General features: G+C 36.5%; 3 protein-coding genes across 5 annotated transcripts; 2 read left to right on the top strand and 1 right to left on the bottom strand.

Moving 5' to 3' along the window:
- Positions 1-138: 138 nt before the first annotated feature.
- Positions 139-7783, top strand: LOC146532575 (dihydrolipoyl dehydrogenase). The gene is made up of 12 exons (XM_085196222.1): positions 139-292; positions 691-813; positions 1192-1428; positions 1631-1771; positions 2114-2279; positions 2911-3068; positions 4056-4192; positions 4525-4612; positions 4751-4852; positions 5964-6101; positions 6402-6491; positions 7354-7783. The coding sequence occupies exons 1-12, from the start codon at positions 251-253 to the stop codon at positions 7417-7419; spliced, it is 1488 nt and encodes a 495-aa protein (XP_085052348.1). The 5' UTR covers positions 139-250; the 3' UTR covers positions 7420-7783.
- Positions 7354-21130, bottom strand: LOC146532576 (uncharacterized). The gene is made up of 19 exons (XM_085196219.1): positions 20513-21130; positions 20253-20375; positions 18979-19156; positions 18553-18707; positions 18290-18445; positions 17683-17903; positions 17099-17270; positions 15835-16004; positions 14940-15222; positions 14726-14809; positions 14351-14473; positions 13692-13859; positions 13002-13198; positions 12473-12557; positions 12019-12198; positions 11626-11805; positions 11059-11143; positions 10722-10921; positions 7354-10171 (listed from the first exon to the last, which is right to left on the bottom strand). The coding sequence occupies exons 1-19, from the start codon at positions 20948-20950 to the stop codon at positions 9260-9262; spliced, it is 4110 nt and encodes a 1369-aa protein (XP_085052345.1). The 5' UTR covers positions 20951-21130; the 3' UTR covers positions 7354-9259.
- Positions 21131-21922: 792 nt separating this feature from the next.
- LOC146532577 (mpv17-like protein 2) lies at positions 21923-23470 on the top strand. 3 transcript variants are annotated; one of them, XM_085196228.1, is made up of 4 exons: positions 21923-22102; positions 22644-22844; positions 22924-23162; positions 23250-23470. In XM_085196228.1, exons 2-4 carry the CDS (start codon positions 22679-22681, stop codon positions 23400-23402), a joined length of 558 nt encoding a protein of 185 aa, XP_085052354.1. In that variant the 5' UTR covers positions 21923-22102; positions 22644-22678; the 3' UTR covers positions 23403-23470. The 3 variants fall into 3 exon arrangements, with proteins under 3 accessions (XP_085052354.1, XP_085052353.1, XP_085052351.1); XM_085196227.1 differs by lacking the exon at positions 21923-22102 and adding an exon at positions 22273-22447; XM_085196225.1 differs by lacking the exon at positions 21923-22102 and adding an exon at positions 22277-22479.
- Positions 23471-26626: the final 3156 nt, after the last annotated feature.

The raw sequence follows: 26626 nt of genomic DNA on the forward strand, positions 1-26626 counted from the left end.
AATAATATATGATGAAACTTAAAACCAAGAAAAAAATAATATTTCTTTCAATTTATATTTAAAAGATTAGGCCGTATTTTATTGTAAGTTTAAAATCGTGCACATTTTTTTACTCTGTCAAAGATTCTTTTCTGTAGACAATTTATGACAGCGATGACATAGCTGTCAATATCGCCGATCGCCAGGGTTCCGAAAAAAAGACTTTTTGCTTTATTAATTATTCTTGGTGGCCCTATAAAGCAATTGGAAAATGGGCTATAAATTTTTAAAATTTGCATCAACTTCTATTAGGGTGAGATTTCTTTTATATCCTTTTATTTTCATGTTTTTATTGATCTACATTTATACAAGTTATGCAACCTTACGCATATGCAAGTACGTACCCAAAAGTTTTAATTAAGTAATTTAATTATTGTACAAATAATTATAGGTACTTTCTATTTATAGGTTAATTAAAGACAGACATTTCTTTATTTTATATAAGGAATTTATTTTTTGCAACTAAATTATCTTCATTGACCTTGAACATGTGACCGACTGTCAAATCAACAGATAATATACTATTTAATTTTTATTTAATGATGTGTACTGAAAAATACCATCTTCAAAATTATGAGTTACTAAATGAACTTTACCTCTTGACACTATTATGGATATAGTTAATGATATTAATGCAAAAACATTTTTTAGAGTGGTACAATTAGAATTGGAGTCAGACAGTATGCAACCTCACACGATGCTGATCTTGTAGTCATTGGTTCGGGCCCTGGCGGATATGTAGCTGCAATTAAAGCAGCACAACTGGGCTTAAAAGTAAATATTTATTGTTTATATTCATCTTACAAAGTTCATAAAACATTACCTTTTATTCTAAACTATTGCATTTAATCCTATTTAGACCTATACAATCTGTGGGCTATCATCTTACTTTAGACAAAATAGTTATGAGTTTAATCCTTGTGGATTGGAACTATTTTAATTTACACCCTCTAGTAAGAACCTAAGCAAGTTGTCGGGTTATGCTTCTCAACATTCAATACTGTGGAATGTGGGAAACTGAGTGTCTTTCCACAAGGTTACTTTTTTTGCCCTACATACACAACATGTGGAGTTAAATGTAAATTACATACAGTATCATGCAACATGATTTTGACAGCCAACATACAGTAATCTGTTTTATTGTATTTATAGACAATCTCAGTGGAAAAAGATCCCAGCTTAGGTGGAACTTGCCTTAATGTAGGATGTATTCCATCAAAGGCCCTCCTCCATAACTCTCATTTATACCACATGGCCAAACATGACTTCAAACATAGAGGCATTGATGTGGGTGAAGTCAAATTTGACTTTGATGCAATGATGGCTTATAAATCCAATGCTGTTAAAGGCCTTACTGGTGGAATTGCTATGCTTTTCAATAAAAACAAGGTAATTTGATCCATTAATTTTATATATTTTGTCTTTCAGCTTTGTTTATTTTTGTGTATACCTGCCTCTTAGCAGAGACAACATTGTCTTTTTCTATTGTAGACAGAAAATTGAAATAATTAATTTCTTATAATAAATATTTAAGTGATAAATCTAGAATTCTTTTTATAATTCTGTATATATATTGATATTAATTGTATAGGTACAACTAGTGCGCGGTGTAGGGTCAGTTGTAGCCCCCAACAAAGTTGAAGTACAAGGAGAGAAAGGAGTGGAAACTATTAACACTAAGAATATCATAATTGCAAGTGGATCTGAAGTGACACCATTCCCAGGAGTTACAGTAAGAAATTTATCTTGTCTATATCAAAGTATTGTTGGCTTCTTTTTTATTAATATTATGTATATATGAAACTGGCCAAAATAGATTTTTATGTAATTTTATTTTTGTTTATAAAACATACACTACACACCTTTGTTAGGCAGTACATTTCTTTTCATAATTAATTTCACAATATTTTCAATATTAAAGTTTAGGACAATTGACAAAATTAAATTTGTACAAAATAAATTTGCTAAATTATTTAGTAGAAATACAATAATGCTTGACAAACATTATTTTATTGAGGCTTAATGTTTTTATAAATTTTCAAAAATATCTCAAATTTAACACAATTGTTTTCAGTTTGACGAACAACAAATAATAACATCAACTGGTGCTCTTTCCCTATCTAAGGTGCCTAAGAAAATGTTAGTAATAGGTGCTGGTGTGATTGGTCTTGAATTAGGCTCTGTATATCAGAGGCTCGGAGCTGACGTTACGGCCATTGAATTCCTTGAGAGTATTGGAGGTACATAAGTGTGTCTTGATTTTTATATTTTAGATGTCTCCCTTTTTAATAATATAAGGTTTAAAAAAAAATTGAAATAACTTATGTTGAAATTAGTGTTTATTAAACTGTGATCAAATGAAAATAATTAAAGAGTTGTGTATGTGCTTCCTTCTAAATACCCTTAGGCACTATAACCACAGGTACCGTGGGTGGGGTACATTAACGCCCAATATTAATAATGTATCTCCTATCTCCAGTTAACGTCTATCTCGTACTGTCCGACATATCTATCCAATCACTAACCTGCATGCCTACCTCCATCTCTGTCTATTTCAATCTATGGTAGCAATTTTTGGATTAGGATTGGTTATTAACATTGGGCGTAAGACAATAAATAAAGTCAAGTCGAAGTTTGTCGTGACGCATTGGTGAAATTGAAAATTTTCTATATATTTATATCTTCGCACTGGTAACGGGGTACAGCGCGTCATTGAGTTCCCCCACTCAACACGCAATGCCTTTAGAATTCGACGGAAAGTTGAGAATGGAATTGTCATAATGGAAACAGAATGTCTCAACACTAGGTTCCCACCCTGTTATGTGCGGAATACAGCAGGAAGCTAAAATTTTTTTTTGTTAACATCATCAGGTATTGGTATAGATGGGGAAGTATCGAAAACTTTACAGAAGATTTTGACTAAACAAGGTATGAAATTCAAACTCGGCACTAAAGTGACTGCTGTTAAGAAGGAAGGTGGTGTTGTAAAAATTGAAGTTGAAGCTGCGAAAGGAGGAAATAAGGAGACTGTAAGTTTTTAATTTTTTCAAAGCTTTACACTATATCTTGCATATATTAGGTATGTATTCTCGACAATTTGGTGGTGGGGAAGTATGGAAGTGTCTTAGTAAGGAAGGAAGTATCTTACCACTAGGTTTCCAGCGTACTATACACATAATGCATGAAACTAGATGAAATATAATAGTCCCATCTATACGCCAACACTATGTAGTTTGTGGGTTCCCTACTTGAAGAATTTATATTAATTATTGGCAATAATTTCTTGTCATTTCTCTTCTCTCTTGACAAGACAATGCGCGATATTTAGTTCCACCATGCAACACGCAATGTCTCCATTTAATATAAATAGTGGAGAATGGAGTGTCTTAACACTCTGCCTACCCTGCTGTGGGGTCTTGAAGAAAAACCCCCATAAGCATATTTCTAATTCCAAATCATTTTTACATGTTACCTCTGGAAATTTTCTATTTTAAAATAAAAAGAATATAAAAAAGTATAATTTGAAACATTCCTAAAGCTTATGCGTGATTCGTTTATCACTTTGATAACGTATCTTAAGTTATGTTAAATATAAACATTTCATATACAAGATTTGTACAAGATATAATTTATTATATTTAATAGTGAAATATAATGATTTTATTTGCCTTCATACTGTATCCTGCATTTAGTAGGGTAGACAGATCTACTTACTAACACTTGGCAACCTAGTGTTAATACATCCGTTCCCCCCTTTCTGGAGAATTTTTCGGCAGTCGTGTTGAGTGGCGGAATTCAACTTTGCCCTTTGCCTCGTTACCCGAACGAGGAAATGAAAATATCATTCCCCGAGTTTGACTCAAACCCACAACCGTCGCGTTTACAGTCGCACGCTTGTGCCCCTGTGCCACGACGACCTCATACTTTATACCTTGTTGCTTTATTTAATGGACTAGTTAAATAAAACAAAATTCTAAATACTATAACATTGTATTATTTCTGTACTTTATTTACAGTTGGATTGCGACGTAGTTTTAATCTCGATAGGTCGCAGGCCGTACACTAAAGGGCTTGGTTTAGAAAAAGTGGGCATCGCCTTGGACGACAGAGGCCGCATTCCTGTTAACAATAAGTTCCAGACTACCATACCTGGGTAAATATTTATAATTTAATAGTTATTAACATGTTGTTCCAAGAAAAAAAAACAAAATATTTGGAAACATCATTAAAACATCAAACAAGGAGAACTTATAGTAAAAAGGTACTTATATTTCAACTTAGAGCGCTTAAACGATTTGCATGAGGTACGGGTTCAAATCCCGCCGCTGTAATAAAATTTTCGAAGAAGACTAAAATTTGGTAAAAAAATATATAGTAATATTACCTATAAGGACTTTATAAGTCAATAGTTATAATAGTCAAAATAAATAAGTCAAATCAAGAATTTATAAGTCAATGTTACATTTTTTATGTACTTTTATCTAGAATCTACGCCATCGGTGACGTCATCCACGGGCCCATGCTCGCGCACAAGGCGGAGGACGAAGGCATTGTGTGTGTTGAAGGAATTAAGGTAATATTTACTAAAAAACAGTTGGTAAAATACAAGTTCAATTAAAACAATATCTTTAGATTTTACTCCAATTTTTAATAACCGCTTATTATAATGTGACGATAAGAAATAAAAAAATTTTAAATGGTTCAATGTCAGGGTATGCCGGTACATTTCAACTACGACGCCATTCCATCTGTAATCTACACGTCACCTGAAGTCGGCTGGGTCGGGAAATCTGAAGAGGATCTCAAGAAGGAGGTTATTATATAATAAATATTGTTTATTAGTCCCAGGTACTAACTAGGTACCCTTCTATGTGCAGTATACAACGTAAAGCTTCAAAGATAATATATAGTCTTAGAGGCCGTCGTGATGCAGATGCACAAGCGTATGAATGTAAACGCGATGATTGTGACTTCTATTCCTATTCGGGGGAATGAATAATTCTTCTTCGCTCTGGTCACTAGACGTTGAGTTGTCCACGATAACGATACCAGATAAGCACGGCGTTGAGCTCCGTCACTCCAATCATTCGCTATGAATATCACTCGAAAGTGCGGAGTACAGCGTGGATCTAAAAAAATAGAATAAGTGACTTTAAGTAGATAGACTATAAGAACAGACTATCCATGACTACTAAGACTACTGTAAAGTATTCGAAACGTCGGATTTTTAAAAATGTATAATCTATATATATAAAAGGACTTGTCCTCACTGACTGAGGTAAGACGCACGCACAGCCGTAACTGCTCATGGTAGAAACGTGAAGTTTGGACAGATGTTTACTTTCGTAATCTGGACATCCACTAAGAAGGGATTTTGAAAAATTTTAACCCTAAAGGGGTGAAATAGGGGTTAAAAGTTTGTATGGAAAAAAATTTAAATCGGCACCGATTTTTATAAAATTTGAAATTTAGATTTTTAAAAGTATTTAATTGAACACGTGTTTCATCGTTTTCTAGAATTCTCCCCCTAAGGGTGCAAATAAGGGGTTAAAAGTTTGTATAGAGTTTTTTGAAAATCGGCACCAATTACTATAAAATTTGAAATTTAGACTCTTAAAAGTATTTAATTGAACACATATATCATGGTTTTGTAGAATTCTTTCCCTAAGGGTGCAATTAAGGGGTTGAAAGTTTGTATGGAAAAATCTTTAAATCGACGCCGATTTTTATAAAATTTGAAATTTAGACTCTTAAAAATATTTCATTGAACACATGTTTCATGGTTTATTAGAATTCACCCCTAAATAAGCTAGCGAAGCTGCGCGCGTCCGCTAGTAATAAATATACACGATTAATCCGGTTAAATAGTACAATTTAAAATGTGTAATAATTGCGAATTATACATTTATTATATTACTTTTCAGGGTAGAGCGTACAAAGTGGGTAAGTTCCCATTCATGGCGAACTCCCGAGCGAAGACAAACGGTGAGCCCGAAGGCTTTGTCAAAGTTCTGGCCGACAAAGCCACTGACATCATCCTCGGCACACACATTATTGGACCCGTAAGTTAAAATTACATTTTTTTTTTTTGCTGCATGGTATATTTCAATTAATAATTTTGATTTCTTCTCTCTGATGACAATACAAAAAGCACAGTCCCGCCATTGAACACTTGAATACGGTCAAAAATCGAAAAAAACGGATTTCTTTTTATTTTCTTGATTGATAGTAGCAAATTAAAAGGGGGTAGTAGGAAAGTCTTGGACGTTGAACAATTTCAACTAATCTCGTTTGAACGAAATTATCAAAGAATCGGCAGATAAAAAAGATAAAATTGTCTAAATAATGCTGTAATTTTCCAGGGCGGTGGTGAACTAATCAACGAGGCGGTGTTGGCGCAGGAGTACGGCGCGGCAGCTGAAGATGTCGCGAGAGTTTGTCACGCTCATCCCGTTAGTACTTTTTTATGTTGGAAAACCTATAAAATTTTGAACAAAACATATTAATTTGTTTACTAAATAACATTGATTTCAAAATACAATATACTGTCTATATAACAACGAAGGTATTGCGCATTCTCTGCCGTAATACAGAGTAGTCTTTATCAATATTAATTCTACTTTAATATAATTAAATTATTTTAAACATTTTCAAAATGAGTTTAAAGTTTACACTCATTTAAAAAGAATTGTAAAATTTAATCGCAAAACATTTTTAAAACTTTAATTACAAACATTAATATTAATAACATCAACTACTGCATAAGAGAGAAAACAGTAGGACCAGACCTTCGTTATATAATAAAACCTGAAATTTTCTGTTAAAGGGGGTTAAAACTATGCTAAGTGTCTGGCAATGGACGTCATTTCTATTCCCAAGAAAATATAAAAATATTGAGCTTTATAACTTAACTAAAGTTAGGTACTATCTTATGTATCTTAGTTACCTAATAACTGCCAAAGTAACCACCACCCAAACTCCATATCTCCTACTCCTTACATATACTCCTTGAGAGTACTTAGTAGTGTTGGGTGTATGCACACAGAAACTTTTAGACTTTATAAAATATCGAAGTTCTGGCTAATGAAAATATTAAATATTTCTTTTCCTTGAGTGGGAATCAAACCCACAATCTGTCACGTTTACTCAACTAAGAATATGATAACATATAGACTATTCATTACTTCCTAACAACAATGGGAAAACAAGTTAAAGCATTCAAAGTCGAGTAAATTCGTCGCTTTACGGAGTAATTCACTAAATCCAGTGACGTTACATGGAGTTTACATTATATGTATTTTTTTTTGTTTACAGACATGCGCCGAAGCGTTGCGAGAAGCAAACTTAGCAGCGTACATCGGCAAACCCATCAACTTCTAACTTAGAAAATATATATATAATATTTATTTATATGTACAAATAATTTACGACTTAGTCGCCCTTTCACCACTTCACCTTTTCACTTTAAGAAAACTCGTATGAATCTATGTGAAATTGGGTATTAAATAAACATAATTATATATGTTAAGATGATCCGAATCAATGTTTTGTTAATATGTAAAGATTTTTGTTTCATAGTGTTGTTATTTCATTCCGATTCGTTACTCAACATCTGCATTTACTTAACGTAAATGTTGTGAATAATTGTGTATTTATTTAATTTGTAAATAATAGTTTTACAGAATAAACACCACTATGTTGTCTTTTGACTTCTTTTTTTTAAAATTAAATACCATTGATCTTTTGTATGTCTTTATTTCCAATTCTCAGACATTATTATTCAAAATCGAATATATATGCTAATTGTATCTCTAAACACGTATGACAAAAACTCCCACACTAATTTATAATGAATAAAATTATTTGATGGTGTAAATTCAATGCTAATTGAAATAAATAATATCAAACATTGATACACGATTATGTTTAAATTATACAAATTAAGCTTGTAATAATTGTTTATTTTGGATGAAGCTAAAATAAGTTAAAATCTGCCCAGTACACATATAAAAATAGAAAAATCTATTAAAAAAATAAGATATCGATATCTACAAAGACAATGTTAAAACATTTTACTACTTACAAGCAAGGAACAGACGGAATCCGTTTATAAATAAGGCAAGAAAATAACGGAACTCGATAAATAACATTTGGTGTAGCAATAATTATATTAAATTCAAAATATTATTGTAATTCAGCGGACGGCAATTATATACACAAATAGATAAATCATTTAAAATCGTGGTCAAAAAATATTTTGTATGACTAGATAAAATAACGGGATATAAAAAAAGTTACTAATAATAAAAATAAAATAGTAAATAGAACAACTATAAAATGGGAACAAACAAGTTGATTTTACAACAATTATAAATATAAAATATATAAGTAATTAAAAAAGTGATAAGTATTTGTATATAGTTAGTTACTTAATCTACAATGAAAATTACAAATAAATATAACAATATAAAATGGCAACTCAACTTTAACAATGGCAATATTATAGATAACTAAATATAAAACAACTAAAACACGGTATCGTGGATATACATTGCTGTATCAAATTGATTTGAAACTACCTTAACTATTTATGAACACTTATAAATAAATTTTTAAGAGAGCTTATGTGTTATTAAGATAGAAGGATGTAAAGTTCTTTAAGATTTTGTTTAGTTAAAGAAGACTTTTATAAATAATTTGTTACACTCCAAGAATTTACTTGGAAATTTTCTTTAAAACACGACTTTATTCATTAGTGAATGAAAAGTCATGAAAAATTAAAAAGAAATAATATTATTACACAAAAAACACTTAGAGATATTGTTTTGGTTTACAAAAAAATTAAGTAATATTATCTTTATGTTGTATCAAATATACGTAGCAACAAACAATCATAGTGACATGCTGTAGTCAATTGTGAACTGTAAAATTTCAATTCTCATAAATCATTTGATCGAAAGAAATCGTAGTTAATATTTAGTTAGAATCGTGACTAATCAAAAAGTTTATATTTCGTTTTATAATCGAATACACTTATTACAAGAGTTATTTAAATTGATATGAATATCAATATGTTGAAAATATTATTAATTCATCTGCAATATCAATTCCAAGTTTGAACTAATTCGCTCAATTAACTCTTGTTAATTTTTATTCCATGATTGATACTTTAGCAAATAAGTATTTGAAATATAACCATCCTGTAATTATCGTGGTGATATCAGCCCCACGTGTCTAATATTTCGCTGCACATATTCAAATAGAATTTTGGTGACAAAATTGCACTGTATTGAGCACAATCGTTAGAATACATAATGGCGGCCGCCATTGTGTTTGCGTTGCTCTCCATATATTTACGTAAAACCGTTTCTAATTCTTCTACAACCAAATTGTTGTCAACGTAAAAATCCTTCGCATATCGGAAACATTTTTCCCATAGCGAACTGTCAATTGGGAAAATACTAATTGATTTATCTATCAACTGTGCCGCTTTCACAGATAAATCGATTTGTGGAATATTTAATACCGATTTAGGTATTATTTGTTTAGTGGTGTACTTCAATTCGTCACAACAGCACGGTATCGATATGTATATATTAGAATCGATTATCGGATAACTCTCCTCATTTAAAATCGATAACGAAATTTCTTTTACACGTTTAGACATTAGGTTCGTTATGACGATTTTGAGTTCGTCCTTTTTGCGTGAAGGGTTCACATTGTCGCTATCTTGGTGTGTTACATAGAATTGATCTTCTTGAACTCCAAGTTTTAGATTATCTAGCATAAATTTTAGGCAATCAGAATACATTTGTCTGTGGTAGGCCAATTTGGCCGCCATGTTTAAGTTTCCGGATAAATCTTCTTCGTTGATCCACGGTCTTAATAGTAATATAATATCATCAGCCCAAGACTTCTTTTTAAAATCAGTGAGTATATTTAAAGGATTCAGTCGAGGTTCAATTGGTTTTCTCTCGATGCCGTCGATATCGAACGGAAACATGATATGAATAGAGTCTACTGGGTGGAATACGAATTTGTTATTACTTCGACTCGCTGGTATTTTTATCACACGTTTCGTCGTCTTCATCATTATGACACGGTTGTTTGGTTTGTCCTTTTCATTGTTAGTCTGTATAACAAATAAAAAATAATAATATACAATTATTTACTATATACTACATTGACTGCAACAATGGATTTTCATTAATCCTGCATAAAGTCAAGATGTCAAATATTTAATACATTTATTTTGAATAAATTTTCTCTTAATACAAAACATACAAAGGTAATACATTTGTATCTTTTGTACATTTTAGTACTAGTGTCAAAAGTAGATTATCAATAGAGACAATCATGCAAATAAAAACCATATAAATAATTGCACGCATGGCATTTAAATTCACAACTTTAGTGTAAACAGCTAAGTACGTTTTCAGTACGCCATGACTAGCCTCAGGCTTTTCCCGTATTTGGCTCATGGTAGGCATTAGATAGAAGTAATGTAGTTTAAATTACTGTATTATGCACTCAATTTGTCTCAATTTTAATAATTAGCTTTGCTTGTTGCGTGGCGGAATTTAATGTTGCTCTGGCGATTCATTAAGGGAATCGAACTCGCAGTCATTGTGGTATAGACGCTGTCCTGCTGTACCATAAACTCAAATAAAAATACATTATACCTGTAAATGCATATTTCCCGTAGCAAAAATCCTTCCATCATCATCTATAAATATAGTGAAGTCTCCACCGCAAGCGATAAGGGCTTTAGTTTTCATATTAGCAATCTCTTTATCGGGTGACTTATTGCCTTTGTCCGGTTGTGTGTCTATTTTTAATTTAACTTCTGTCGGTATTTGCACTTGCTTACGATCACCACTTCCTAAAAAATATATATTAATTCTTATTATATAAAAAATATTAATGATATAAGAGTGCCTTATATATAAAAAACTACATAATATCCTTCAATCATTTAAAAAAATCATATTAAAAGCTGTATAAAATAGAAATATTTACCTAGTTGTCCATCGAAATTTAGCCCCCACGAATAAACTGTCCCTGCGTTGTTTACAATACAAGAATGATGCCAACCTGCCGATATCTATAAAACGTACAGTAAAATAAATTAAATATATTAAAAGTGGCACAAGCTAACGATTGTAAACGCGACGCTTGTGAGTTGTGGGTTCGTTTTCCAACTCAAGGGATTGAATGAAATTTTATATTTTCTTTTGTTCGCATTAGTTGTGTTACTTCACTTAACATGCAATACCTTTACAATACGCCGGAAAGTAGGGCAGGGAGTGTCTTACTCTCTGACATTCCGTTATCCATATACTGCCGACTTCTGGAGGCATTGCGTGTTGAGTGGTAGAACTCAACGCCACTCTTTGCCTTGACACCAAGACGAAGAAAGGAAAATATTAAATGTTTCATTTCTTTGAGCGGGAATCGAATCCACAAACTGTCGCGTTTACAGTCACTCTGTGCTTTTGCGCTATGACTGACTCTGTGTGAGTCTCTCTCAGCAGTCAATTGCCCTCTGCACGTACGTGCTGACTTAGCACAGCGTATATACGTGACCTGTGCGACTGTCCCCTTGACGTTGCTCAGGTCCACGCTATGCGGCGCGAGGTGCGGGTCGGGAGCGGGCGCGGCAGGAGCGGGGGGCGGCGGGCTGGCGGAACGCCGCGCCTGCGCCGCGCGCACCTGCTGCGGGCTCGCGCCCCAGCAATACACTTGCCCTTTGGATGTTAGCGCTAACTGAAAACGTATGGATATATTTTAAAATTGAGCGTTTCATTTAAATAATTCAAAGGTTAATTTATCTAATGTTACATTTGCGAGACATGCGAGACGTCACATGGGAAAAGAATATCCTAATACAAGTTGTCCCCTACCACCCAGGCACATTCTGAATACAGGACACAGCTAAAAAAAGTAATTCACAATTTAAAAAAAAACAAACATACGTACATTATGAAAATACCCCACAGCGATAGATTCCACATCGGCTACCGGCACGCGCACCGGCACGGAGGTCTTGTCGCGCGCGCTGCTGCCTAGCTGCCCAAACACGCCCGCGCCGCACGCCCACACCTCGCCGTTCTTCATCAGCACCACAGTGTGGCACGCGCCGCAGCCCACTGATAGTACCTGACAATGCGTATTTAATTTTTATTAAATTTTTCTCAGTAACGCCACACTCTGTTTTCTCAACAGAGCGAGGAATTTAAAATAATTCATTCTCTCAAGTAGGAATCGAAACAACAGTCTTCGTGTTTACATTCAGACGCTATTCCGCTTTGCCCAACATATCGTCGTTAATATAATATAAAAAGTTGTGTTGAGTGGCGACTTTTCCCGCCGTACTTTTGTTTCAATACTGCATAAAAACTTAGCAATATTACTCTTATTAAATATAACTCGCCTTTCTTCCTTGAAACTTTGTAACCAGTTGTGGAGTATACTGATCGTCGATACTCCCCAAACATAGTTGTCCATGCACGCCCCAACTGTAACATAATAAAATACGGTTTTATCACATTATATATTTGTCGTGTTCGGGACACAGGGCCCCATCTGGCGACACTCTGGAGTTGGTGGTATAAAGACACGATAAAAGAGTATCTACGCCCACGCAGGTGCCACCCAGGGAGCACTTTGCTACCTAGCGAAAATAATCAACACTAAAGTGCACTATGGTTGACGAGTTGTGACTGCTCTAAAGTTTTCTGTAGGTAAATGGCTGCGTTGGTTTGGTTTTAGATTATTGTCTTTCCGAGTGAAAAATGGGCAAAAGTTCAAAAAACCTAGTAAGGCGGTCATGAGTCGTCGATTGAACTGCACAGCTGATACTAGGTATAATTAACTACATTATTTTGTATATCGAAAATGACTTTTTCGTCCATATATTGAATACACGAGTTAGCCTCATGCTAAGGTTGTGAACCACCGACCCCCAGGTGTAGAGGCGGCCGCCCGCGTCCACGGCGGCAGAGTGGTAGTGTCCGGCGGCGACGGCGCGTAGCGGCGCTGTGCTGGCGCACGCCACGTGCAGCAGCGCGCCGCCCGCGCGCGCTCCCTCGCCCGCCGCGCCTGCCCAGCGCGCGCCCACGCCCAGCTGACCGAACGAGTTGTCGCCCGCCGCGTATATCTGACATATATGAAGAATGTCATTTAGGAAATTTGTGAACATAGTGTGACTGTAAACGCGACAGGTTGTGGGCTCGATGCCCACTCGAAGAAATGAAATTCTCTCTGGTGTCGGAGTAAAATACGAGCGTGAGTTCCACCACTCAACACGTAATGCTTCCTCCATAGCATGACGCTAAAAAAATAGAAAGTAAACATTTTAAAATAATTAAATATTTTATTATGAATTACGTGCTTGTGAACGGAATGCATTTAATCTACATTTAATTTTCGTTTAAGTTTATTTAATATAAGAGCGCTCACACAACAAGTTCTCTCTGTCTACCATGCTATACATGAGATAAAAAATCATAGCAAAAACAAATACTCGATGGCATCGTGACGCAAGGGCACAAACGTGTGAGTATAAACGCGTCGGTTATGGAAAATGGATTGTCCTAACATTAGGTTCTTCTGCCTATCGAAAACAGTGAAACTGAAAAAAAAATACTCACCCCATTCTCAGTAAGCAACAGCGTGTGATGTCTCCCACAGGCCACGTCGACCACCATGCCTATCAACTCCGTATTGACCGCCGTATCAGCCACCATTACTTTGGCATTGCCCTCGTCAGCCACCGCCCAGTGCCCGAGGCCACACGACACTGCTCTACGCGGTGTAAACTGCATCAAAGTCAAATAATTTTATACAGTTTTTAAATGTCAAATAATTTACCATAAGCTCCCTAGACCTGAGAACAATCAGCACATGAAACTCGGTGGGATTTCTTTTGATTCAACAGATATACAGAGATTATACAGAATCACACTTATTTATTAGTGGCGACGATACCTTTGAAATGAATTAGACGAATTTCATTCCATTAATTCCAAGGCGTGTTATCATTTATAAAATCATTAATTAGATAATAACCTAATTAATAATTAAATTCCTTCGGCCTCCTTTGCTATGCGCTAAATACAGCGTGAAGCTTTGATATAAAACATTCTCAGACGTTTTCTTGGATCCTATTGGAAAATAATTACGGGGAATCGATGTAATCAAGGTAAAGGCGCGCTACGTTTAATCCTATTTTTATTATTGATACACAACATCAGCGATTTTGGTAAACTAATTTTGGTAAGCTAAACTAACTGGATTTTTCTTAACATACATGTGTCTTCCAGGTGTCGGCCTTTTGTGTCATATCCGTGTGTATGTCTGTGCACGGCTGTCGAGACTCTATAGCGCTGGTTATGTGCATAAATGTTGCTATTAATTGGAGCATTCGAGTTGCCTGTAAAACAAATTAAATATAAGTAAAAACACACAAAATAACAATAGAAAAAATATTTATTTGCACATATCTCAATGCTAATATTGTAGTTTATAGAACTACATGATGCGAGTGCCTGCTTTTAAAATAATTAAAAGTTAAAAATTAAAAAAGGCAACCTTAAATAACCAAGTCGTGCTCACATTTTGATATATTTTAAAAATGGTGTAAAATTTATGTCTGACACATTATTCATAAAAATTTAATACTTACATAAATTGATGTAATCCCTTGTTTTAAATCTCTCATCACAGGTCGCAACTGATCTTGTAAAGGATTTAACCATAAGCATAAGCGCTGAAATAATTTCGTTTGAATTAATAATTTTATTAATGTTACCCTCAGGCCTCAGTAAAAAGGATATTCTCGTAAGGCGTACATAGCATAACTTAAATAATATTAGAAATAAATAAAAGTCATTAGTTACCTTCAAAATAATAGTATCAAATTTATTACACTTCTCTGCAATAAAATCAAAGAACCACTGGCCATTTTCCTCCAAAAGAATCGGAACAATTGATTTTTGCTTCAAAAGACATACGATTGCGCCTCTACAAATGTCGTTTTTTGATTTAATAGCGTTTAACAATAAATTGGGATATCCTCTATGGATACTGAACACCGGCACTAAGTCCCACAAGCCTATAGCAGCGGCTATAGAAGTTAGCTCTTGAAATTCTACCGTGCTGAGCGATGTAAATTTGACGTCCCTGAAATTTATATAAACATTTAAAACACTATTGTGTTACTACGAAACTTAAATTGCAAAAATTAAGGATTTTAATATTTTAAGATCCTCCCATCCTTAAGTTCGTACCTTTTTCGTACCTTAGAATTTACCTAATTTTATATTGTTTTTTTTTATTTTTCGCGCATTTCTAGATCATTGCTTAAAGCTGTATTTTATTTGTATTCAATGATTCCATTACTTTGCAAAAAGAGGATTTTAGAGCAGTACCTGGAACTGGCAGCCCAAATAGCCTATACTTAGATCGCTATTATAATATCCCTCACATGCTTATGCCTTAGCATGTCTCCATTAACAAGTTCCTTTGTCTACTTAACCAAATTTAACATGCTTGTTCTAGAAATGAACTGAACATATTTCAAGATATAATAACTATGAATTGACTTCTAATTAATATTAGTTACAATATACCTATATGTTTACCTTTTTAAAAAATATATTAAATTACAAAATTTTATCTAAAATCAGTCTAAATATTAATCTAAGATTCAATCGCATAAAAAGGATATGGAATGACATATTCATTAGAACTTTATTTTAAAAATAATTACAAAATAAATAATAATTCACTTACATATCGAAGTTCTCCTCACTGTTAGTTCCTATTTTTAACAGTAACGCAAGTAATTTAGCTGTTATAGCCGCATTGCCGAGACTGCCGACATTGCCCACCTGCTTATACATGGACAGCTCGTGAAGTCTCCCAAAGACACCCAAACGGGCGACCCAGCCATCTGGTTGACTCTATAATTAAATAATATATAAAAGGACTTGTCCTCACTGACTGAGGTAAGACGCACGCACAGCCGTAACCGCTGTGCGTAGACACGTGAAATTTGGACAGATGTTTACTTTCGTAATCCGGACATCCACTAAGAAGGGATTTTGAAAAATTTTAACCCTAAAGGGGTGAAATAAAGGTTCAAAGTTTGTATGGAAAAAAATTTTAATCCTCATCAATTTTTATAAAATTTGAAATTTAGATTTTTAAAAGTATTTAATTGAACACGTGTTTCATCGTTTTCTAGAATTCTCCCCCTAAGGGTGCAAATAAGGGGTTGAAAGTTTTTATGGAAAAATCTTTAAATCGCCACCGATTTTTATAAAATTTGAAATTTAGACTCTTAAAAATATTTCATTGAACACATGTTTCATGGGTTATTAGAATTCACTCCTAAATACGCAAGCGAAGCTGCGCGCGTCTGCTAGTTAAATATAATATTAATCTTCGTAATTCATCTTTGTTCTTACGTAATATATATGTTTTTTAAATATAATTTTTCACAATATTAAAACTAAACAAGGTCACCGTGGCGCAGCGATACAACATATACTGTAACTGTAAACGTAATAGGTGTGGGTTCGATTTTTCGAGTTCGATTCGGAGGAATGGGTTATTTTCATTTCGTTCTGGTGGCATGAAAAAGCGGGGCAATGAGTTCTGCCATTCAGCTTGTAATGCCTTGACAATTAGCCAGAAAGTGTGAACAGAGTTTCGTAACACAAGGTTCTTTTTGCTTATTCTGCGGTATGTGAGGTGGGTACCCCACTGTAATAATCAGTAATATTTACTTAATTTGAACATCATCTAACTGAATTTTAATATATTGTTAATATTCATCAACATAATATATTTTCCGTCCAGAGCGTTGTGATGCAGTGGTACAAACGTTACTGTGAACACAACGGAACGGGAAATAAAATATATGTAACATTTTAATTCATACGTCCTGGTTGAGTGAAGTAAGTGGTTAAGCATGGCGTTAAGTTCCGCCACTAAAAGTTCCAAAAATGAAACGATATCAACAATGTAAAGAGAGTCAGTGTAACCAACAAACCTGTGACAAGCAATACAGGTAGTGCGCGGGCGCCACCTTGCCACGCGAGAGGTGCAGGTCGGCGGCGGCGCGCAGCAGCGCGGGCACGGCGGCGCCCAGCGCGCCCGCTGACTGCTCCGCCCCCGCGCCGCCGCGCAGCACCAGCGACACCAGCCACTCTGCCGGGTCACTGCTGCGGGCCGACGGACAGGATAGATAGATATATCAAAAAATATAAAAACATATTAAAATAATTGCTCTTTGTTTTTTAATTTTTCTGTTGGTAAGCAAAATATGCAATTTTAATAGAGAAGATTATAGAATAATTAATAATGAGGCCAGTCATGACGCAGGGGTACAAAGTGTGTCTGGTTGTGGGTTCGATCCCTACTGGAGGAAATTAATTATTTATTTCCATTTGTATTTCCATTTCTTTGCTCTGATGCCACTCAACACGCATTGCCTCCAAAATTCAGCGGAAAGCGGGAAAAAGAGTGTCTTAACACTAGGTTCCCTCTACCAAGTTATGTTGATTATTTTTTTTTTATAAAATAATTAAAATATCACAAAAACAAACTTAAAAATAAACTTAAGAAAATACTTACACAGTGTTTAACACATAAGCGCCACAAGACGTCACTATAAGACATGGCTCCAGTATAAACCTCGGTAATTGTAAATCACACATAAACGTTGGTTCCTTCCATCCTTCTGAACTAGACGGCGGTTCCTTTGCCGACATTAGATATGCTCTGTGCACATCACCTATTAATTCTGCTGTCCAAAGTTCGGAATAGTCTCGTTTCGTTGCAAGCAGAGTCTCCCCCTATTAAAAATATTATTTTTGAGCTTCACGCTGTATTCCACAAATAGAAGGGATAACCTGGGACCTTAGTCTTAAGACATTTCAGTTCCCCACTTTCCGCTGAATTTTTTGACGATTTTCTGACGATTTAAAATGAAATAACTTATCATAAACTTGAAATAACGAAACTCGACTTAACGACAAAGTTACTAAAAAGTCGAAATCATGTTTTAGATACAATTTAAAAACTGTTATATAATTTCGTTTCTAATAAGACAATTTGTTTTTTTTTTTCTTTCTTTATAACGATAATTTTCTAGCGCCGTTAAACGTATATACGTCCATAAAAGATAAGTCACCATGCGCCTGAATTACATTAAAAGTTAATAAAGTTATATTATATTTACCTGAGAAGTTGAAAACTGCGCACTGTGTATTTCCAGTTGATTTTTTCTAACAAGATATATCAACCTTTGCGACCATAATCCTTGTAAGTACAGGCCGTCTTTCTTTATTTGAGGTCTAAGAGTTCTTGATGGAGTATCATCTGCGGGACTTTCCAACTGTAAAATATTTAATGTTTATTTTCAACTTCACGCAGTATCCAGCGCAAATCAGGGTAGGCAGTGGGACCCTAGTATTTAGAAAAACGCATCTAAAAATAACTTACAATAATAATTCCTTCATTCAATTCGAAAGCCGTCAAAAAATGTCGACCAGTGACATATTGCGCAGTGAGTGCCCAACTGTTAGAGTTTTTCCGAAAATTTGGCAAATATTCAATAGGCTTCAAAAGATACTCCACTGTTTGAGGCTTGCTTTCATCTATAAGAAAAGAAATTTATAGATTGCTTGAATATCTTGTCGAGTTGACAATCAACATTTGAGTTCGGGAAAAGGTTCGAGAATTTGGCAGTTGAAGTTCCCTCTGTTTACCTCTGTACCCTCTGTATAGTAAGATAGGCAGAGGGAACTTAATCCGTCAAAATGTAGCTTATAGCGTGAATTAATAAAATATGAATATTTTGAATCTAAATATTTAGTACATATGAAAATTACTTTTGTAAAGAAGATAAATTTGGAAGTATAATATTACCTTTGGATCCTCCTTGTGTGAAGAAAGTAATTTTATCCTTAGAGAGCTGTTTAATGTAAGACATGAAACCATCTTTCTTCTCTCTATCATTTTGCACTCGCATTTGTTGAAGCCAATTATAACCAAACGATCTATGTTCAAGAACCAACTTCCATTGTTGGTTAGGCCCTTTTGATATCTTAAACAAATATATAATAATATATATAATAATATATATATATATATATATATATGTTTATAATAAATATATAATAATATATATATATATATATATGTTTATTTATATATGTATATTAGTATATTGTCATAGATTTAGTATATATGTATTATATATAGTTTGTATTTATAAATTTAGTGTATATGTATCTATTTATGTATTTGGATATGTATTTACTCTTTTTTGTGATTATTATTTTTTATTTAAATTCTTAGTGATTTTTCTCCTTTGATAACTGCACTGTACTCTCTTCCCGCTATTTGACAGTCACCCACTTCCATTGGTTGGCTGGAAGAGATTTCTTTTAGAAATAAGCCCACCTTTGCTAACTAAACTTTTAATTTTGTATTTCCTATGTGTTTTTATGTGCAATAAAGAATATATAATAATAATATTATTGTAGTACCGATTACATCGTGGACGGAGTACTCTGTACTGCACCCATACAGCTTCTAACTATTAGCGTAAAACATTTTTTGGTTCAATTTCCATACAGGGCATGGGTTGTACCATAAATGAAATTTCAGATTTTTCCCTGACTTAGTACTAGCTGGAGTTTCAGATTTTTCCCTGAACTGTAGATGCTAGCTGCTAAATTTTATGTTAGGACACAGGCAGACAGACATACAGACCGAGAGGTTCCTTTTTTTTTTTAAAAGTGCAGAACCCTAAAAAACAAGTAACACAGACAACAAGTAATATTCTAGTTTGGGTTTTAGTTTTATTTATTGATAAGTGCCTCCAAACATTTTTTTAACATATCTTCCATGTATCAATAATCAACAATTGTTCCTTTTTTATTATATGTTATGATAATCATCAATTAGAAGATGACCAAGATATTCAATTAGGTAAATATAAATACAATCAAATGTAATGTAAAGGATTTGAATTAGTGAATATTTAACTGCATATAAAATGGAAGTAGATAAAAGTTCACCTTATACTATAACAAAATAATAACTTGAATGAAAAGTGTTACATAAATGAATATATTCAGCTTTATTAATATAATAATATAAATAAAGCTGAATAATAATAATATTATATTACTTACCAAAAGAGCCAGTAGATCCAAAGAATCATCAAAACATATCTGCAAATCGGCTATTTCTCCTGGAACTTTAGTTTCACCAACAATTATTTGCGATTCCAAAGAGTAAAAAAATATTGATCCTGACTGAAATTAATAATTTACATTTTAATTTAAAGAACAAGTAAGTACTCAATTATACTGAAGTTAATTCTAATTTAAAAAGGCATATTTGGCATTTTTTATCATAGTAAATAACAATATAAATTATTTTCAATAATTACCTTTGAGCCAATAATAACAATGTTTTCCGATTCTTTGGTAAGCCACCAAACAACAGAAATAGGTTGAGGTATCTCAGGTAATGGTAAAACTGTGACACTTGATAGTGACCATTTGCAGTCAAATGTGTTTTGCGGTATAAACCGGGGCAAAAAAGGAACAAGCAAAACTTTTTGATCACTCACAATCAATACCCAAGTGCCACTTGGTTCAAAACACATACAATAAACTGGATTATCCAAAAAGTCCCAATCAAATACATTATCAAATCTTTCAGATTGGGAATTAATATATAGAAACACAAGTTCCTTGTTGCTTGACAAAGCCAAAAATTTATTTAAGCCAACCTCGTAAAAGCTGTGTGTAGCAATATCAAGTTGAACTAAAACATCTAATTTGAATAAACCAGAAAAATCTAAATTTTCACTTTGTTGTGACATTATTTGTTGTTTTCAGACTTCTTTTCCCACAAATATTGTAATAATTTTTCCAATATACAATATTTTCATTTAAAAAGTCATAGCATTGTATTTTTTTATTGAGAGATTCGCTCAATGCGCATCTGCAATATGCAGTTTTCAAAGAAGACAGTTTCCGCTTAAGGCTTAACAGCTGACTTCTATCATCTGCCACTGTCACGAATGTTATTAACGTTTTTTTTTTGTTTATTCTAATCTAAAGAGTTAGACTTACGCCGTAAAATGGGGTGGATAGAAATGATTTTAGATATTTAATTAATGCTGATGACTTTAAATATAAAACGAACTAAAGTATGAGTCGATATTGCCACACAATGAAAACATTTTTTATATCCATTCTTCTTCTTCTTCTTCTTCCTGACATTAATCCCGGCTATTACCAGGGTCTGCCTTCCTACTCAACCTACTCCACTATTTTTTAAATCCATTATAAATTATAAAATACATAAATATAGGTAATTTAAATTTAGCCTATAATAGAAAATATTAGGGTTTCTACTCTCTCGATATATGTTTGTGAATATTATGGGTTGTGAAATAGAACTAAATATCTTAAATGTACCTATAGTTCATTTTAAATTGAATTTGGTTTTAATTGTTCTAATAATAATCAAAATTAATAGCGAAAAGCCTCGACCAACACCTTAAGAGGCTATCGCTTAGCTGTTGGATCAAGAACCGGATACAGAAGGCAGTGTTACTTGAGATGGCACGTATTGTGTGGCGGTTCCTCTCTCTGGAGCCCTAGCCACCGATGGCTTGGACCCTTGTCCCGCCCTCGGAAGAGTGGTTTTTTATATTTTTAAATGTATTTTTTTTATAATAATTTATATTTAAAAATGTAAAATTGATTCACTAATTTAATAAAAGTATATTCTGTATCAAAATAATATTAACGTTTGTAATATAGAAAACAGCAACTTTTCTTGTACAACAGTTATAGCAGTTCAAGTGACGACAAGGCTAGGCTATATCAGTCATTATGAAAAAAAAAATTACAATTTAAAGCAATAAAATCAATATAAAAGATTTACTAACGCAAATAATTGGATATTTTGATACAAAACTTTCCCGATATCGTGTCTATTCATCGCGCGACATCCTAGTTTACCGGTATGTTTTATTTTCAATTTATTACATACTTTATATCTTGAATTATTTTAACAATACATGTGAAAATAATTTAAATATAATAAGTGTCGTGAAGTAGCAAAGTTCAACTTTAATTATATTATCTATGATGATAGCTTGTATCACCATCTGTAATCTGTATTTATATTTTGTTATTTGTTTGTATATTATAATGATAAGTTGAATTCGTTTGACTAATCGCTAATTCGCTAGTCAGTAATATATAAATTACAATATAAAAATGTTTATATTTAATCAGCAAATGTATATGCTTAAAATATCTTTATAAATCTCTGGATGATTTAAGGGTTTCTATTTGATAAAACAGTAAATATTGCAGTTATGAATATAAATGTTATGTAAGCTTTGTAAAATATTTATTTCCAAAGTATAACTGATTTTTTTTATTTTTTTTTTATATTCCTCAAAATACATAAATTTGATATTAATATCAATTAAATGTTTAATACAATCGCTATTTAAAGTTACTTATGTTATTTCTACTACTATTAAAATATTTCAGATATTTAGAGGAAAAAGATAAATAAAAAAAAGACAATGAAGTGGTCTATTCATAGGGGAGTGCATTTTCTGTTTAAAAAAAATCTATTGTTGACAAACAGTATTACATCTGGAGGATTTATGGCTATGGGTGATTTGATTCAACAAGAAATTGAAGTACAATCTAAAATACTGCCTTCCAGATATGATTGGGCTAGAGCAGGTATCATACTTAAGATACATATATTTTGTTAATGTAAAATGTAATTCATATATTTTATTGCATATCATTAAAATTTCAGCCCGGATGTTTATTGTCGGTACAGTGATGGGACCATTACATCATTATTATTATATTTATTTGGATAAATTACTACCTCAAGTAAATGTAAAAACAGTAATGAAAAAGATTATGGGTGATCAGTTTTTTGCATCACCTGCAACCATTGTTTGTTTTTTCTATGGAATGGGGGCATTAGAAAAGAAATCTTTTGATCAATGCACAAAAGAATTAAAAGAAAAGTTCAAATATGTATATTTGGTATGTATCAATTGGCAATATGTAAATTATGTGAAGTTACAAATATAAATTATAACAATGATTAAGTATAATATTATATTGTTTTAGGGTGACTGTGTGTTTTGGCCTCCAGTACAATTTGTTAATTTCTATTATTTACCTACACACTACAGGGTATTTTATATAAACTTTGCAACTATGGTTTTTGATGTATTTCTTTCATATATGAAACATAATGATCAACACAAAAAACCTCTATAATTCAATTATCATTCCTTTGTTATGTAGTTATAAAAAATGTTAGTGACAGATATAATTTATTTTATTTATTTAAATTGTTTTCTTTTTAATTTTTTAATAGAGATTTGACTAAACTTGAAAGAATTCATTAATTTTTAGCCTTTAAAATAATTTACACTGGACATTACTAAGTCAACTGAGTAAGTATGTGACTGCCATCCATCTGTTTTCATACTTCCGACCCGTGGGCCGGGAAGCGATTGCAGGGCGTTAGCCCTATGATCGCTGCTTCAGTCTCCACCCATTGCTATGGGTGCGTCTTTGGGGAGGCATATAGCCAGGGGAATAGGAGTGCGCCTGTTGTGTGTGACAGGGGCACAGGGGGGGGGGGAACTAACTCAGGGGGAAGGACGAGCTGTGCGCCACCTGGGCGGTCAAGCTCAGCCGGGTGAGACCCTCGGTTGACCCGAGGGAGGCCCAGCTTAAGCGACCAGCGACCGAGGTGGCAGCTCAGGAGTCGGACTCGGGATCGGATTCAGGGGGAGGGAGGAGATCCCTCGGAAGACGACGCACGTCAGGGGGCCGCGTGTGCCACGGCGCGATGCTGCGTAGGTGCAGGTGGTCCGAGACATCCGCACGGCGGAACGCGACGGACGCGAGCCGGCGGATGTGGTCCTCCAGGCTCTCTATTCTCAGGTCACGCTGAAGAGTGGCGTTCCTGACGAAGTAGGGAGCCTGGGTAACGCGCCGGAGGGCAACGTTCTGGACCACCTGCAGGATGTTGCGTTGGCGGGAACTCGCTAGGGCGTACCACGCCGGGGCGGCGTAGGTAAGATGCGGCCTGACGTACGTCTTGTACAGTGCGAGCTTCAGTCGGAGGGGGAGACGGGACCGGAAGAGGGGGCGCAGCAAGTGCAGCGCCACTGTGCCGCGTTCGCCGCCTTCTTGACGTGTCCTATCATCGAGAGCCTTCGGTCAACCACGACGCCGAGGTAGGTCGCAGTGGGCTTCCAGTGGATCTGCTGGCCCTGCAGGCTCAGCGGAGGAGGCAGGCTCAGGTGGCGTCCAAATGAAATGATTTGAGTCTTGGCCACGTTGAGCGAGAGCCTCCACTCCGCGAGCCAGGTCGGCAGCAGATTGAGTGCTCGTTGGAGCTTGACGGCGGCATGGTTGGCGTTGAGGCTCTTGGTGAGTAGGGCGACATCATCGGCGTACAGGGCGAGCATTGTGTCCTGCTCGACTGGCAGGTCGTCGGTGTACCAGGAGTAGAGCGCAGGGGAGAGGATACTCCCCTGGGGTACACCGGCGGCGATCTGGTAGGTACAGGAGCGGGCGTGTTCTACCCTCACGCAGAAGGAGCGTCCGCTCAGGTAGGCGGCAACAGTGGAAGCAAGGTGATGGGGGGTGCCAGCACGAAGCACCTTGAGGAGGAGTCCCGGGTGCCAGACGCGGTCAAACGCGCTGGCCACGTCGAGGATTGCTGCAGCAGCACTCTCCTTCCTGTTAGCTGCTGCTGCAGCGAAGTGCAGCACCCTGGCCACCTGGAGCGTAGTGGAGTGGCCACTGCGGAAGCCAAACTGTTCTTGCCGCGGCTGGAGGTGCGGCAGGAGAAGCGGAAGGAGTAGCTTCTCGAACAGTTTGGCAACTGAACTCAGTAGAGTAATAGGCCTGTAGGCGTCGGCGTGGCGGATATTCTTGCCGGCCTTGGGGAGCATGACGACCAGGCCCTCCTTCCACGCCTGGGGGAAGTAGCCCAGGCGCAGAATGGCGCTGAAGAGCCTGGCCAGTGCTGCGATGGTCTTCGTAGGTAGGTGTTGGAGCGCCCCATTGGTGACGCCGTCCAAACCCGGCGCCTTTCTGGGCTTAAGCCGGCCGATTGCCTTCTTGACGGCAGTCGGCGAGATGAACGGCGGCGGCGGCAGAGGAAGTTCAGGAGCAGCGAGACGGGAAGACACTTCAGCTTCCATCTGCGCGTGAAGTGCTGGACGCTCACTTGGGTTCGGCTGGAACGTGGTCGCCAGGTGCTCCGCCAGGATCGCGGCTCTCTCCTCCGCAGAGTAGCGGAGGGAGCCGTCAGGGTGGAGGAGCGGACCAGTGGGCGGCTTCTTTTTCATCAGCTGGCGGCTGAGCAGGTTGAGCGAGGGCTGGTCCTCGCTTGCCCTTTGGATACGACGCTCCCACGCGTCGGAAGCGTCCTCATCGAGCGCGGCCCTAATGCGCTCGATGAGTTGGTTGACCTTTGTTTTGATCGCCGGATCCCTGGTCGTCTGCCACTCGGTGCGAAGCTTCCTTTTCTCCTGGATGAGCTTGGCGACGTGCCCAGGGATCGGCGTGAGGCGGTGCGAACTTGGGGGCGCCGTCGCTGCCTGCATCGCGTCCTGGACGGACGCGGTGATGTCGGCGGCCAGGTCATCAATGGCAGCGGAGTCAGTGAGCGGGGGGATGTGCCCCGGCTTCGTGGCAAGGGAGGCCTCGAAGCGCTCCCAGGAAATCCGGCCTCGGGCCGGAGGTGGTTTGGCCAAGGTCAGCCCGCCGGAGAGAGTAATCAGGACGGGCTGATGGTCCGACCCGAAGGCATCGGGCAGCGTTTCGAGGTCCACAGCTTCCAGGCCTCGGTACACCGCCAGGTCGATGGTGGTGGGCGCGTAGCAGTCGGCGTAGTGGTAGTGGGTGGGCTGGTCAGGTCCAGCCACCTCGTATCCTGCGCGCTGGGCATCTCTAAGGAGACGGCGTCCGTCAGGGCAGGCGAAGGAGCAACGCCAAGCGGGGTGCTTGGCGTTGAAGTCCCCGGCCGCCAACGTTGGTGTGGTGCTGTCGAGGATCGCCCGGAGCTCGCTGACCACCAGCGGACGGGAGCTCGGGCGATATAAGGCGAAGAGCCTCAGGGGTTTCGAAGCATGGTGAATCTCGACACCCAGCGATTGGAAAGACTGGGTGCCGAGGTCTGGCAGCGGTGAAAACACTATCCCTCTGCGGACAGCGATGAGGAGACCACGGTAAGGGTTGTCAGTGGTGGAGTCCAGCCGCAGAGTATGAAACCCAGGCAGGTTGGCAGAGAAGTCGGATGGCAAGTGGGTTTCATTGATGAGCGCGACGTCGATTCGTTGGTCGCGCAACGTGAGCCGGAGGAACCTCTTCCTCCTCCTCAAGCCACAGGCATTCCAGTAGAGTATCCGGAGGTGGTCAGACATTGAGGAGGAGGTTCTTCATCCCCTCAAGGACACACTGAACAGGGTCCCGACCTT

This window comes from Heliconius melpomene, chromosome 13, assembly GCF_056956725.1.
Source record: "Heliconius melpomene rosina isolate 202511_hmr_F chromosome 13, ASM5695672v1, whole genome shotgun sequence".
NCBI lineage: Eukaryota > Metazoa > Arthropoda > Insecta > Lepidoptera > Nymphalidae > Heliconius > Heliconius melpomene.